The 16248-nt window shown below is 37.9% G+C and overlaps 1 protein-coding gene across 2 annotated transcripts in view; it reads left to right on the forward strand.

Moving 5' to 3' along the window:
* The first annotated feature begins 2774 nt into the window (after positions 1 to 2774).
* LOC128527786 (spectrin beta chain, non-erythrocytic 4-like) overlaps positions 2775 to 16248 on the forward strand; it is a 73740-nt gene continuing 60266 nt past the window's right edge. For both annotated transcript variants that reach the window (XM_053500368.1, XM_053500364.1), the window contains exons 1-2: positions 2775 to 2898; positions 15861 to 16028. In XM_053500368.1, coding sequence (XP_053356343.1) covers positions 15884 to 16028 — 145 coding nt within the window. In that variant the 5' untranslated portion in view covers positions 2775 to 2898; positions 15861 to 15883. The remainder of the gene's footprint in view (positions 2899 to 15860; positions 16029 to 16248) is intronic.

Consider the following 16248-nt stretch of genomic DNA (forward strand, 5'->3'; position numbering starts at 1 on the left):
GTAGTGCATCGATGAGGTCAGGTATAAAGGCCTGGCTCGCAAGAAGGCCTGGCTCGCAATCTCTGTTCCAGTTCATCCCAAAGGTGTCAACAACAAACCATGGCTTTATAGTCTCTGTTTTGTGCACTGGAGCACAATCATGTTGGAATAAAAAAGGGCATTCCCAAATCTGTTGCCACACGGTTTTTTGCCAGAGATGTCTTGGTATGCTGAAGCATTAAGATTGTCTTTCGCTGTGAATAAGGGGCTTGATTAAAACACCTGAATTCAATCATTAACAGGTTTGGGCAAATACATTTCTCTCTCTCCCTTTCTCTCTCTAGTGTATTGTGGGAGAAATCATTATTTAAAGAAATGTCTATATTTTTTAATAAAGGTTTATTGAAAAGAAAAAAAAGCACACAGTTTTGGAGACTGGCTAGGTCACTCTATGACCTTAATGTGCTTCTTCTTGAGCCACTCCTTTGTTGCCTTGGCAGTATGTTTTTGAAGACCCATCCATGGATCCATCCATGGATCTTTAATGTTGTGGCTGAGGGATCTGGCTCAGATTTTACGATAAACCGTCCATTGGCCCCTTAATGCATCAAAGTATTTTTGGCAAAGAACACATTTCAAAAGCATGATGTTTAGACTGTAGGGATGGTGTTCTTATGGTCATGGTCAGCATTTTTCTTCCTTCAAATTCAAATTTTATTTGTCACATACACAAACATACATAGTACGAAATGTAGTGAAATGCATTATCCGACTGCCATTGACCCTAAAAGAGAGTTACATTTTACAAATAAGAAATAAATATGAATAAAAGAAATACGATAGAAATTAAATTAAAAAATTAAATTAAACTAGGAAAAATAGAACTAAAAATAAAAATAGAAATGTGCTAGGAAAAAAAATCCTTCAAACACGGCAAGTTGAGTTGATGCCAAAGAGCTTAATTTTGGTCCATCTGACCACAGCACTTTCTCCCAATCTGTTCATTGGCAAACCAGTTCTGTACACGTGCCTTCTTGAGGAGGGGTACCTTGTGAGGCAGCAGGATTTCAATCCATGGCAGTGTATTGTGTTACCAAGTGTTTGTTTGGTGATTGTGGAGATCATTCACAAGCTCCTTTCATGTAGTTCTGGGCTAATCCCTCACTTTTCTCATTATTACCCTTAAAAGTCATGAGGCAAAATCTTGCATAAAGCTCCAGACCTAGGGAGATTTAAAGTTATTTTGTATTTCCTCTATCTGAGGATAATCGCTCCAATTGTTGTCTCCTTCTCACCAAGCTTCTTGCTGATGGTCTTGTAGCCCATTCCAGCCTTGTGCAGGTCTACAATTTTCTCCCTGATATCCTTTGACAGCTCTTTAGTCTTGCCCATAGTGGTGAGGTTTGAATGAAAGTTAAAGATTCTGTGGACACAGGTGTCATTTGTACATATAATGAGTTGTTGTTAGGAGAACTTCTTAAGTTAATCTGTGTACCACATGAGCACATGACCAGTCTGTGGGAGCCAGAATTATTTTTGGTTGGTAGGGGATCAAAAATTTATTTTTAGTTACTGTAATGCAACTCAATTCATAACTGTTATATAATGTGTTTTTTCGGGATTTTCCTGATTGATATTTTGTTGCTATTTTCTAAAATATACTAAGGATAAAAATTATAGCCCCTTTATTTTTTTGAAAGTGGGAAAACTTATACATATGACTTTTGTATGTAAACCTGCCACAAGTTAACCATGCAAGTGTATGCATGCCATAGGTGCGACCCGATACAACACTTACAGTACTGACTCATTGTCTATACCACTTTATCCTGTGTTTATGGTCGCGGCGGGCCTATTCAAGGAGACTTAGGGCATGAGGTGGGGTACACCCTGGACAGGGTGCCAATCCACACACATACTACAGGCAATTTGGGAAAGCCATTTAACCTAACCTACTGTCTTTGGACTGTGGGAGGAAACCAGAGTACCCGGAGGAAACCCATCAAGCACAGGGAGAATATGCAAACTCCATGCACACAGAGACGGGAATCAAACCTGGACGGAAATCGAACCCAGACCCTGGAGGTAAAAGTCGACAGTGCTAACCACTACACCACCGCCACAACAATTAAACTCAAAGTATCAAAATGAAGAAAACCTTGTGCATGTAGTATGCATGTTGCATCCCCATGCTTGGTGGATTTCCTCCTGGTGCTCTGGTTTCCTCCCACAGTCCGAAGACTCTCCGATTACCGAACAGGGATTGTATTTGGCTGATGATGAAGGAAGTACAAGGACGCTGGCGTAAACAATGCGTAAGATCCACAACCTTACACATTACTTTGTATCAATAAGTTTTGTTTTGTACAGAAAAACAGCCAGACATGTACGTAGGCTTCAACCTGAAATTATATCACTGATTACGTTAAAGCTTATTTTTTAGCTTTAACCTTTAAACTGTTTCTACAAACTCTTTTCCTGTCAACCACGAGTGCTAAGGCTAGTCGCCTGTAAGCAGGCTCGCGACTCGAGCTCGTGCAGCACGGGAGCGATTATGTTGCGCGTGCACGAGCACGCCGGCACAGCGCGGTAGGGAGGCGGGATTGTGAAGTCGGTCGCTACTATTCAGTACAACATTACAGTGCGGGATAACTGGATATCCGACTACCCCGGCTGCTATCCGACTGCGCGCACACACACAAGCACGCGCGCACACGCATACTCATACACACACGCGTACACGTTTCATGTTACCGCGCCTCTTCACCCTGCTCTGCTCGCGCATCCTCCGCTTGCGCTTTTCCCCTCTTCTTTCTTGCACTGCAACGATGCGGAGCGCAGCGGCTCCGTTCCAGCATCACTGACCGCATCAGGGTTTGTAAAAGCGCAAGACAGGCATCCTCAGGGCTGGGGCTGCAGGTACGAGCTGTAAGATGTGTGTGCATGGGTGCCTTGTATGTGTACGTGTGTGTATGCCTGCTCATCCATCTATATGTGTCGTTGTTACATTGAGGATGCTGCAGTCATGTCTGGGCCCGCTTCTGCTGTCCATGTCTTATCACAGGATGCTAATGTTGATCTATACTAGGGATCACGGAGGTGTTGCACACTGAATACACTGCATCTTTCTATCTGTCATATTCTCCCTTTTAATTGAAGCTAATATAAACATCTAATAAACGGAATATAATGATTGCTGGTTATAAATATGCTGGTTTCATTAAAAAAAAAATCATGGTTCTTCTTTGGAATAGCTATAACAGTTTGAAATCCTTAAGGCTTGAAGGTTGTAGGCTGTATGAAAAAAAGGACAAAATGACTCAAGCTGCATCTCTTTTCTTTTTTCTTTTGGATGGATCTGTCTTTGGCATACATGTCTATTGTAAAGATTACACCTATCATGGCTATATTTTGTGCTATAAAATCTAAAATCCATTAAAACATCTCATATGAGGCTCCATTTTGGCCTCGGTTTGGAACACACATTATAATTTAGCAATCTGGAGATAGTCATTCATTTCCATTCATGTGCTGAGGAAGCCCTGAATATACATCAACTGAGCTGTGTGCTAAATGCAATCACACTTTATTCTGTAGTTATGTGATCACTTTTGGAACTTCAACAGCATTGGGTGTGTCTATTGCAGTAAAACTTAACAATGTGAAGTAGAGTGTTACTGAATTTGGCAACCTCAGACCATGTTTATAAATAATAATAATAATAATAATAATAAAGTGAGGAAGTGAGGAAGGTCAAGGGACAGACACTTGAGGGGGAAAATCAGTTGTGTCATTTTGTTGCAGAAAAGAAAAACTGGGTCGACATGTATGCTTGGCAAGACACTCACTCACATGCACAAAAAAAAAAAATCTAAACTGCAGTGGTTTAGCATTGATTAAAGTAAATTTTAAGTGCAGAAGGGCACATCTGCAAAAAAGGCATGCAATCTACTTAGTCTGAAGCATCAGTTTAGAGCAAAAATGGGTTTTATAATCCTGTAAGTTACTGCAGGCTGATCTTTTACACAAAGCTTACTGTATAATGATAATAATAATAACAATCATAATAAAAGGTGGTATTCTACAGTATATATCAGATTTTTCAAACCAGAGGTTTGGTAATCGAACCAGCACAGCACATCACATCACATTAAAGTGATAACATTCATTCATTTTCTATACCGCTTATCATGTACAGGGTTGTGGAGAAACTGGAGCCTATTGCAGGAGACTTTGGGCACGAGACTGCATACACCCTGGACAGTGACAGTCTCGTGTGTGAAAATTTATTGCAGGGTGCATACTTACTGAGGGAAATTTAGGAACGCCAATTAACCTAATCTATATGTCTTTGGACTGTGAGAGGTACCTGGAGGAAACCCACCAAGCAGATTGAGAATATGCAAACTCCATGCCTATAGACAGACTTGAGGCAGGAATTGAACCCTCGCAGCTGGAGGTGTGAGGCCACGGTGCTAACCTCTAACCTGCTATGCCGCCTAACCTTAAAATTGTGGTTCCCAAATTCAATCAATAAGCCATACTGTTTGGTTCGATAACCATATTTGTATATAAAATAACAAAGCAGCTACATATTTGAAATAATATTCTATCCACAAACCTACAATTCTATCATCTTACTCATATTCAATGCGAACATTGTACTGTGGAAGGCTAACATTGTAGAAGAACATTGTACTGTGGAAGGCTAACATTGTACTGTGCCACTATTGCTGTTTATTTTTTTTAATAGCTGATGTACTTTTTGTCCATTTTCATAGACAGTAGTGTGTCAGAGTGTGAGAAACCACACATGCAAGTCTGTGTGATTTGGGAAACCGCTTGACACAGCAATTTGTGGTGAGTGTGTGATGATAGATTTGCAGTTTTTACAATGCTTAATTGATGGTCATGAGATTAAATTTACTTGCTGGAATGAAGGCATGAAGACAACAAACATCAGACACTTTACATGTCTTGTGTAATTAAGTACATTAAATATATTTAATAACATTATGTACATTTTATTTTTCCTGAAACTATTAAAGATAAAAAAGGTCACATCTATCAGAAGCAGACTTTAGTAATAAAATACATGGCAGACCACAGGAGGGGTAAATAAATGATGGCCTTAACGTAGAATGTATACGTAGGACAGAATATTTTATAATCGCAAACTGAAACAAAATTGAACTTCCTTATGGAAAACCTCAAGAAAGAAAAGGCTAAAAATACAAAATTACTAAATCTCAATAGTCACTCATTTGTTGTCTCTTGTGCTGTATTGCAGATTTATTAAATATTAATTGATTAAGGCTTGCAGTGGGCATCGATCTAAGCTGATAGCTAAAATCTTCTTTTACTTCATAGTTACATGGTTTACAATTGTACAAATCAAACTGTAAAAATCTCACACGCTAATTCCATGCCTTGTGTAGGCTATGTTTTCTTTTTGCTTGAGGATTTATTTTTAAAATGGTAGATTCTGAGATGCAGGGACAAAGACATGTCCTCAGCTGGCTGACCTGAGGAAATGACAGCCTTTGTATTTCCTCCATATTTCACATATTCATTGATTTAACATGACATGTTTTTTTCTGATGGAATAGAGATTTGCTGGGCTAAAACAATCCAAACAAAAGTAATAATAACGGTGTTCTACAAAATGAAAAACCTAACACTCACAATATTTAAATAAAATAAATAAATAAATAAAAGAAACGGAACAAATTTGAAGCAGTGATGGCTGCAAGTGATGAGTGGTGAATCATCTTACCTTTGATTGAATAAAATACTGAGAAATTGTTACACGAATATGGGATTTTTTTGGTTTTACACACATACAAAAAACATTTTAAAGATTCCTCATGCATTACACATGACATTTGTGGTTTCGACACATTCACTTTGGCTCTCTAAAGTGTGAAAACTGTCAGTAGTGTAGTGGGGTGAGAAAGATGTTGTCATCCTCTTTTTTAATGTTGAGTTTTGATTGGTCTGGCACCTATTAGCTGTTTTACTGTGTGTGTGTGTGTGTGTGTGTGTGTGCACATGCATGTGTGTATATTTAAAAAGTGTGTAGTCCTAAGTATTAGGACTTGCAACTTTTTACCATCACACCCCAGGTTCTTAATCATGGTTTAAGGATTCGAATTTCTAAATGATAAAGATGAATTTGAGTTATTATGTTATACCACTGTGGTATAAGGGTTAACACTGTGGCCTGCATCTCCAGGGTCGAGGGTTCAGTTCCTACCTCGGCTCTGCGTATGTATTAGTGCATGTTCTCCCACATTAATCTTATTGAAGTTTCCAAACTGCCGTGTGGTGTGTGTGCCCTGTGATGAATTAGCACCCTGTCCAGGGTGTACTCTGCCTTATGCCCGAGGTTTTCCTGGGATAGGCTCTAGACTTCCTGCGACTCTGTATACAGGATAAGCAGTATAGAAGATAAATGAATGAGTGTTATACCAGCATAAACTGAAATTTTATAGTAAATCTGTTTTATGATATTAAAACGTGTTTATGATATTATTTTGAAATCTGTTTATGATCTGCTTGAAGTTTATTAAGTTAACTTGAAATTCAAGGATTAATTTATTAGTGTTATTTTAAGGTACCCTTTCATTAATTAATTAATTAATTAATTCATATAGTTTCTATGTCTAAAAAGGCAAGTCATAACATTAATCAAGTGAGCTATGCAGTGCATAACTATTAAACCAGTGATGTGAAGTTGCAGGCATGAAAGATTGCACCACGTTTTTGCCTCATTAAAAAAATCCTGATTCAATGCAAAAAAAAATTTAAAGAAAAGAAGAGGGAAGCCTTGGGTGTATGCTGTAGTGCTTTACTACAGTTTACTACAGGAGTTTAATTCAGCTAAAAGAATTGGATTCAAACACAAAAATATAAAATGGTAGCATTTAGAAGGGTTTGCATCTAGTAAAAAAAAAAAAACCCACAGGAGATTACTATAATCGTTGGAATTAGATTAAGAACTTTCCAACACATTATTAAAATTTGATTGGATAGTGGTGAATCATGTAGTGATGGGAAGTTTGAATAATTTTAGTGACTTGTATCTTTTTTGAGTCATTTCGTCATTATAAAGTCATTTAATTTCGTTCTTTTAATAGGAAATAAAATAAAATGTTGCATTTTCAATAAAAAAAAAGACCCCAATACATCTATGTTCGTTCGATGGGAGTCACGTAAAAAAAAAAAAAAAACGACTATGGACTTGAAGACTCATTGAGAAAGAATCGCTCAATTCTGTTTCTTGTGTACTGCACTGCATAGCGTCTGTGGGTGTCACGTGAGAAAGGAACGAACGATTAGGGACTTGAAGACTTACTGAGGAGAATCGTTCAATTCTGTTTCCTGTGTACTGCACTGCATAGCGTCTATGGGAGTCACTTGAAAAAAGAACGAACTACTCAGACTAAAAGAGTCATTGGGAAAGAATCACTCAATTCTGTTTCCTGTATATAACCTACGGAGGTTTTGCTATGATTTGTGCATACGCGCCCAGTAGAAAAAACAAACGAATCACTCTCCAAGAATACTCGTTCTTCTGAATCATGTTAATGATTCGTTAAAAAAAAAAAAAACGTATCATTAAAGAACGACCCATCACTAGAACCATCAACTTTGCAAAGGAAATATGGTTGGAATCAATCCCTTTAATCCCTGTCTTATCCATGTATTAGCATGATTATGGTATTTTGCTATCTGCTTAGCAGATTCTCAGTGCAATTAGAATTAGAACTTAAGAATCCAAATGTGAGGGGAAGCCTTCCCTTATTTATTTTGTACTTAAATAAATGTTATTTTCTTACTGTAGATTGTGTAGAGTGGGTTTACCCATAAGCTATACTGCCTTGTATTTTGGAAGTCTCTTGAGGTTTCTTGTATTTGTCTTTGCAGAGTGGGTACCTGCTCCACATGCCACACACTGTTGCTGAGGCTGCTTTTTTTCCCACTGGGTTCCCGCTAATCAGTAGTTCTTGGGTTTGCAATAGATATTCCTTTCTTGAGAAGAACTGCTTTTCTAGACTTCTGTTGTATTATCTCCATAGTCCATATGAGTAAATTATAACCATGCTACAGGACTTGGGTTCATGGTGTCTAGTGAAAGGCAAGGGTAAGTATTATTAAGCTATGTTCGACATGGACATCCGCTGCACCATGTGCTAGTATGACAGACTTGGATTCTGGCACTAAGCTAAATCTTGCCCATTCATTTAAACAGCTTGCTAGTCATAAATGCCCAGGTCCATTGATGACTGACGAGAAAAGCAAGAAACCCAGAACGAAGTCCGAGTTGCTCTCTAGATTAGTGTTGTGAAAATTCTGCCTTTGACACAAAGAAGATCTATTTTTAAGTATTTTTTAAGTTTATAACAGTCTACTGTACTGATAAATACCAAAATACCAGTAAATAATGTATTGGTGTCGTTTGCATTAAACAAAAAAGATTTTAAGAAATAAGCCAGCATGCACTATACAGTAGATTATATGGAAAGTGTAATGTTTATATAATATATATATATATATATATATATATATATATATATGTATACAGTGGTGTGAAAAACTATTTGCCCCCTTCCGGATTTCTTATTCTTTTGCATGTTTGTCACACAAAATGTTTCTGATCATCAAACACATTTAACTATTAGTCAAAGATAACACAAGTAAACACAAAATGCAGTTTTTAAATGATGGTTTTTATTATTTAGGGAGAAAAAAAATCCAAACCTACATGGCCCTGTGTGAAAAAGTAATTGCCCCCTGAACCTAATAACTGGTTGGGCCACCCTTAGCAGCAATAACTGCAATCAAGCGTTTGCGATAACTTGCAACGAGTCTTTTACAGCGCTCTGGAGGAATTTTGGCCCACTCATCTTTGCAGAATTGTTGTAATTCAGCTTTATTTGAGGGTTTTCTAGCTTTTTAAGGTCATGCCACAACATCTCAATAGGATTCAGGTCAGGACTTTGACTAGGCCACTCCAAAGTCTTCATTTTGTTTTTCTTCAGCCATTCAGAGGTGGATTTGCTGGTGTGTTTTGGGTCATTGTCCTGCTGCAGCACGCAAGATCGCTTCAGCTTGAGTTGACGAACAGATGGCCGGACATTCTCCTTCAGGATTTTTTGGTAGACAGTAGAATTCATGGTTCCATCTATCACAGCAAGCCTTTCAGGTCCTGAAGCAGCAAAACAACCCCAGACCATCACACTACCACCACCATATTTTACTGTTGGTATGATGTTCTTTTTCTGAAACGCTGTGTTACTTTTACGCCAGATGTAACGGGACATGCACCTTCCAAAAAAATCAACTTTTGTCTCTTCTGTCCACAAGGTATTTTCCAAAATGTCTTGCCAATCAGTGAGATGTTTTTTAGCAAATTGAGACGAGCCTTAATGTTCTTTTTGCTTAAAAGTGGTTTGCGCCTTGGAAATCTGCCATGCAGGCCGTTTTTGCCCAGTCTCTTTTTTATGGTGGAGTCGTAAACACTGACCTTAATTAGGACAAGTGAGGCCTGCAGTTCTTTAGATGTTGTCCCGGGGTCTTTTGTGGCCTCTCGGATGAGTTGTCTCTGCGCTCTTGGGGTAATTTTGGTCGACCGGCCACTCCTGGGAAGGTTCACCACTGTTCCATGTTTTTGCCATTTGTGGATAATGGCTCTCACTGTGGTTCGCTGGAGTCCCAAAGCTTTAGAAATGGCTTTATAACCTTTACCAGACTGATAGATCTCAATTACTTTTGTTCTCATTTGTTCCTGAATTTCTTTGGATCTTGGCATGATGTCTAGCTTTTGAGGTGCTTTTGGTCTACTTCTCTGTGTCAGGTAGCTCCTATTTAAGTGATTTCTTGATTGAAACAGGTGTGGCAGTAATCAGGCCTGGGGGTGACTACAGAAATTGAACCCCGGTGTGATAAACCACAGTTAAGTTATTTTTTAACAAGGGGGGCAATCACTTTTTCACACACGGCCATGTAGATTTGGATTTTTTTTCTCCCTTAGTAACGTAAAACTTCATTTAAAAACTGCATTTTGTGTTCAATTATGTTATCTTTGACTAATAGTTAACAGTTTTTGATGAGCAGAAACATTTTGTGTGACAAACATGCAAAAGAATAAGAAATCAGGAAGGGGGCAAATAGTTTTTCACACCACTGTATATATATATATATATATATATATATATATATATATTGGCTGTTCCTATGGCTTGAATGAAACAAGGCGATAGGCACTGTTGGCCCATAGGTCTGAGTTTGAGAAAGAAAATTAGATAATGAATGACTTGGCAAAAGGCATAGCTCCACTGAAATCAGTTATCCAGCTGCTGAGACTGTGCAAATTTGTAGTCTTTTATTTCTCAACCCTTCCTATATACATGTGATCATTCATCCTTCTCATCATTTATATTGAATGACTACAAAGATGCTATTCAACAGTGCAATTGCACAAGCAAGGTTCTTAATTATCAGCAAGTCTCCATTTTCGACTTTGCTAGTCTTGGCAGTGATATCCACCATAGAGGTGGCTGTAGCAGGCATGGATGTTGCAATATGTCCCATGGAATCAATGCACTGGACAGTTTTCTTTGTTACAGTGCAAGATATTTGTCAATTCGGAACTTGGGCAGGCCCAGGTTGATACTTAAATGTGGGTTACTCAAACAAAGTCCAGGCATGTGGACATGTCCCTAGTGAGGTGTGTACACTGTTACATGTTGCATTATTGTGTTCTATGCACTAGCTCTAGATATTACTTCCACTGCTTGTTACATCAGAACCTCAATCTGCAGATATTGATTGCAGACACCTCTCTTGTGTAGGGGAGAGAAGGGACCTGTTCAAGATAAAAGGCAGTCTGGTGCAGGGTTGGTTTATATATGTACATAATCAGTTGTGGTTTGCACAATCCTCCCTGCCTGCTGTTAAAAACTAACCAGTGGACGAGGCCTTGGAAGCGCAAGTTCACATTACAAGCGACATCGCTCAATTCCTCTGAAACGGCATGTACACTAACACTGTAGACACTGATATGTCTAGCAAAAAATATATATATGCTTTGGGATTTTGCTCGGGAGGATGGCAAGCAGTAAGTTGGCTATATTTGTTGAGGTCCTGAGCAAGGAATAAAGCATGATGCCTCACTTTAGCTGTTTTATTAGCTATTGCTTGCATTGCTATGAAATCCTCATGCTGCCGGAGCTGGCTAGCATCAGTGAGAGCCCCATGCATGCACAGAGGCAAAATTCCGGTATGCCCCTTCTCATTCAGCTTACATGACTGTGGATCGGATATGTATCTGATTTAGGACCACATACAAAAGTAACTGAAAAACATCAGATTTGGGTATTCTGACAACTCTAAAAAAATCTGATCTGTGGCACATTAGAGTAAAAGATCAGAATTGAGTCACTTTAGGCTGATAATATAAATATAGCATATGGTCCTGGTGCCAAAGCAGCCTTTTACCAGGGGAGCACAGCAAAGCATTTAATTGGCCCTTATATTCTGTGCTGAGATGGCACTAAAAGAGCACCCACTACCACTAAAAACCTTGAAGAGTCAGTAACTGAAGTGAAGAGGTAAGACACCCATGAATTGTTTTATCATGCTCATTGGATGCCAACTACACAAAATCAGTGGAACCTTATGACAGCTTTACTGTTCCCAGCAATTTAGGGACTCTCACCCCATTATTCAGGCTGTTTGGGGACAGGTTTGGTTCACATCTGTGGGCCTGTGGAAATCTTATGTCCTTGTTTAAATCGCCCTGATAAACAATAGGTAATGCTTTTTTAAAGTTTGCATTTTAAAGATAGGCATCCTAATTTTAAGTCCTGCCTTTAAGCCTTTTGCTAGTGATATTCAAACAGCCTCATCTTCCCTAATAGTCACTAACAATGTTTGCAGCTTGTGGACCCTCAATACACCAGATACCTATTGATGTGAGGGGCAGCACTTCCTTTTAATAAAAGCTGACAATCTACAGTGACAGCAAGCAGAGTAACCATTAGCACACACAATGATGTGGCTGCAGCAAATGGGAATGAGGGAAGGTGGGGCAGTTTTCCCCTCTATTGTGAAACATTATCTGTATTTTATTAAATCCTGAGTGAGTTGATAATAATTGATAGGATGCGATCAGTTCAATAGTACATCTGTGTAAAATAGAACAGTGACAATGTTTTTTGCTTCTCTCTTTGAGTACATCAAACATTTTTAGCAGCAATTTTTTGTTGAAGTGCATTTTAATGGCTGGTCAGGACACAGACTGGGCATGACTGGAAAAATACCCACTTTTTAAAATTTATATCACTAAACAGATGAAAATTGTGGATATAATCATAATAATACTTTTACATCCATACACAATGAATCTGCTGCTAATAAAGCACTATTGCTGTTGCTATTATGAAACTGGACATGAGTTGTAATTTAGAGTACAGTACTTACAGTAGTCGAGTAGTAAAAAATTACAGTAACAATGTTCTTTTTTTTAATTGAATCAGTAATGGTTAGTTTGTTAATTCCTTAATTGTAAAACATCTACTAGGTCCAAATCTCAAATAAACTTTACTCAACTGTGTCAGCAACAGAACTTCACCCAGCAACTCGAGATTATTTGTCCCAATGCCAAGTGACCAGTATCAAATGATGTCATTTTGTTTGGCATAAATTTTGATCACTCTTGTGCTGTGACAATATCAGCTTCTCCAAATACTGTATACTCCCTTCCTTTTAGAATCAGCATCTAAATAATCCAATATCCTCTTGTAATCGATTTAAAACAACTGGATTTGTAAAGTGTGTTGATAAGAGAGGACGTGAAAGTTGATCCATATGAACAATGTATGATGTGACGTTTGTAGACTGATAACAAAATAATGTATGTATTTAAATTATGTAAATTTGACATTTTGGTGTTTAAATTCTAAAATAAATATAAAATAGTTGTTAATTTCAGTTTTTATTCATTATTTTGAAACCAAGACACAAAGAACTTGTGATTCACACATTGCAATAATGGTAAATTCAGCAACCTTACGACAAGTTTCAAGTTAAGAGAAGGATCCAATCCACATTGTTTTTGTGAGATAACATGCCTTACTGTTAATAGTTAAAATATATATTTTTGAAGAAAACATTTTCAGAATAAATATACTTTTCATCAGCAGACGTGGAATGAACTCCAAATTATAGAATGTTTTCTTCGCTCACCTTTTGTTCCTGTCACAAATAATAATAAAACAACAACAACAAAACAACTTAAACTTAAATACGAAAATATGCAAGTTTAAAGAAAAAATGGATGGGATTTGTTCTCATTTCTTTGCATGCACACCCTCATGCACACACACATAATAAGTGAATTTTCATAATAGATTATAGTTCTATGTGGCATAGCCAGACACTCAACTTGGACAGTGTAACCTGGAATTTAACTGCCCTCACCATCTCAACATGTTCAGTACAAGCCTTTATGGTAAATACTATTATAATACGTATTAATTGTCACTTGTGAAAAATCTCAGCATGTATTCTCATATGTACTAGGTTAAATTCAGGTGATCACGCAGTTCCTCCTAGAGGATTACAGAACCACAGTCATACACATAACTAGATAATTTTTTTATTTTTTTTTAATTTTTTTAACGGTAATCAGTGATTTTGACAAACCTGCCTAATATAATAGTATTATAAAATATAGTAGCGATAGTAGTATTAATGTTGTTTATAAATACTGAAATTAAATTCTTTTCTAATGTAGTCTGTCATATGATATTATATATCAGATTTTAAAAGAGTCTAAAGAGGCACAAAGCTAAATGTGTGTGTGTGTGTGTGTGTGTGTGGAAGCGGGGTTATGATTACTGGGGGATGGGAGTTGGGGTATTTCAGACTTGGGGGAAGGGAATGTGCTCTAATATCTCATAACAATGAATACACACACACACACACACACACACATACACACATATATATATATATACAGTGGTGTGAAAAACTATTTGCCCCCTTCCTGATTTCTTATTCTTTTGCATGTTTGTCACACTTAAATGTTTCTGATCATCAAACACATTTAACTATTAGTCAAAGATAACACAAGTAAACACAAAATGCAGTTTTTAAATGATGGTTTTTATTATTTAGGGAGAAAAAAAATCCAAACTTACATGGCCCTGTGTGAAAAAGTAATTGCCCCCTGAACCTAATAACTGATTGGGCCACCCTTAGCAGCAATAACTGCAATCAAGTGTTTGCGATAACTTGCAACGAGTCTTTTACAGCGCTCTGGAGGAATTTTGGCCCACTCATCTTTGCAGAATTGTTGTAATTCAGCTTTATTTGAGGGTTTTCTAGCATGAACCGCCTTTTTAAGGTCATGCCACAACATCTCAATAGGATTCAGGTCAGGACTTTGACTGGGCCACTCCAAAGTCTTCATTTTGTTTTTCTTCAGCCATTCAGAGATGGATTTGCTGGTGTGTTTTGGGTCATTGTCCTGCTGCAGCACCCAAGATCGCTTCAGCTTGAGTTGACGAACAGATGGCCGGACATTCTCCTTCAGGATTTTTTGGTAGACAGTAGAATTCATGGTTCCATCTATCACAGCAAGCCTTCCAGGTCCTGAAGCAGCAAAACAACCCCAGACCATCACACTACCACCACCATATTTTACTGTTGGTATGGTGTTCTTTTTCTGAAATGCTGTGTTACTTTTACGCCAGATGTAACGGGACACGCACCTTCCAAAAAGTTCAACTTTTGTCTCGTCGGTCCACAAGGTATTTTCCCAAAAGTCTTGGCAATCATTGAGATGTTTTTTAGCAAAATTGAGACGAGCCTTGATGTTCTTTTTGCTTAAGTGGTTTGCGCCTTGGAAATCTGCCATGCAGGCCGTTTTTGCCCAGTCTCTTTCTTTTGGTGGAGTCGTGAACACTGACCTTAATTGAGGCAAGTGAGGCCTGCAGTTCTTTAGTTGTTGTCCTGGGGTCTTTTGTGGCCTCTCGGATGAGTTGTCTCTGCGCTCTTGGGGTAATTTTGGTCGGCTGGCCACTCCTGGGAAGGTTCACCACTGTTCCATGTTTTTGCCATTTGTGGATGATGGCTCTCACTGTGGTTCGCTGGAGTCCCAAGGCTTTGGAAATGGCTTTATAACCTTTACCAGCCTGATAGATCTCAATTACTTTTGTTCTCATTTTTTTCTGAATTTCTTTGGATCTTGGCATGATGTCTAGCTTTTGAGGTGCTTTTGGTCTACTTCTCTGTGTCAGGTAGCTCCTATTTAAGTGATTTTTTGATTGAAACAGGTGTGGCAGTAATCAGGCCTGGGGGTGACTACAGAAATTGAACTTTTAACTGTGATAAACCACAGTTAAGTTATTTTTTAACAAGGGGGGGCAATTACTTTTTCACACAGGGCCATGTAGATTTGGAGTTTTTTTTCTCCCTTAATAACATAATCTTCATTTAAAAACTGCATTTTGTGTTCAATTATGTTATCTTTGACTAATAGTTAACGGTTTTTGATGAGCAGAAACATTTAAGTGTGACAAACATGCAAAAGAATAAGAAATCAGGAAGGGGGCAAATAGTTTTTCACACCACTGTATATATATAAATTGCAGACAATAACCATGTGTGTCTCCCCAATCTACTGCCACAGAGTTAAAGGCCCACAATTGTCTAAAAGGTTTGCATGATGTAGTATTAAGACTCCTGTTTACTGAAACTAAGTAGATAACATCAGTTAGAATAATAAAAATATTATATTGAAAATTTAATTCATTATTTTGTTGTGGGCTGTCCTGTGTGTGTGATTCTGCCATTTTGTGTATTCCGTATAGAGTTTTTTGGGGGAACTGGCACAATGGCCAACGCTGCTACGGATCTGGACAATGCCGAGGCCCAGAGACAATTAAACAACAACAACCGGCCCAGCAGCACAGGATTCTGGGAAAGCGAAACCACTAGTGCTAAACTGTTTGAATGCTCACGCATTAAGGCACTAGCAGGTAGGAAGAAATATTTAAAAAACTAATTTAGCTTTACCAGCTTTAGAGTACTGTGTCTGTAACTTGTCATTTACTTGCACCCCCTTGCTTTTTCTTTAAATCTTTGCACACTTTTGCAGTAACTATTATAAACAGCTAATATTATCTAATAAAACAACTTCTAATGATTCACAAATACTAACATAATGATATTTTACATACAGTATGTACACTTCATATT

This window comes from Clarias gariepinus, chromosome 7 (genome assembly GCF_024256425.1).
Source record: "Clarias gariepinus isolate MV-2021 ecotype Netherlands chromosome 7, CGAR_prim_01v2, whole genome shotgun sequence".
Classification (NCBI taxonomy): Eukaryota; Metazoa; Chordata; class Actinopteri; order Siluriformes; family Clariidae; genus Clarias; species Clarias gariepinus.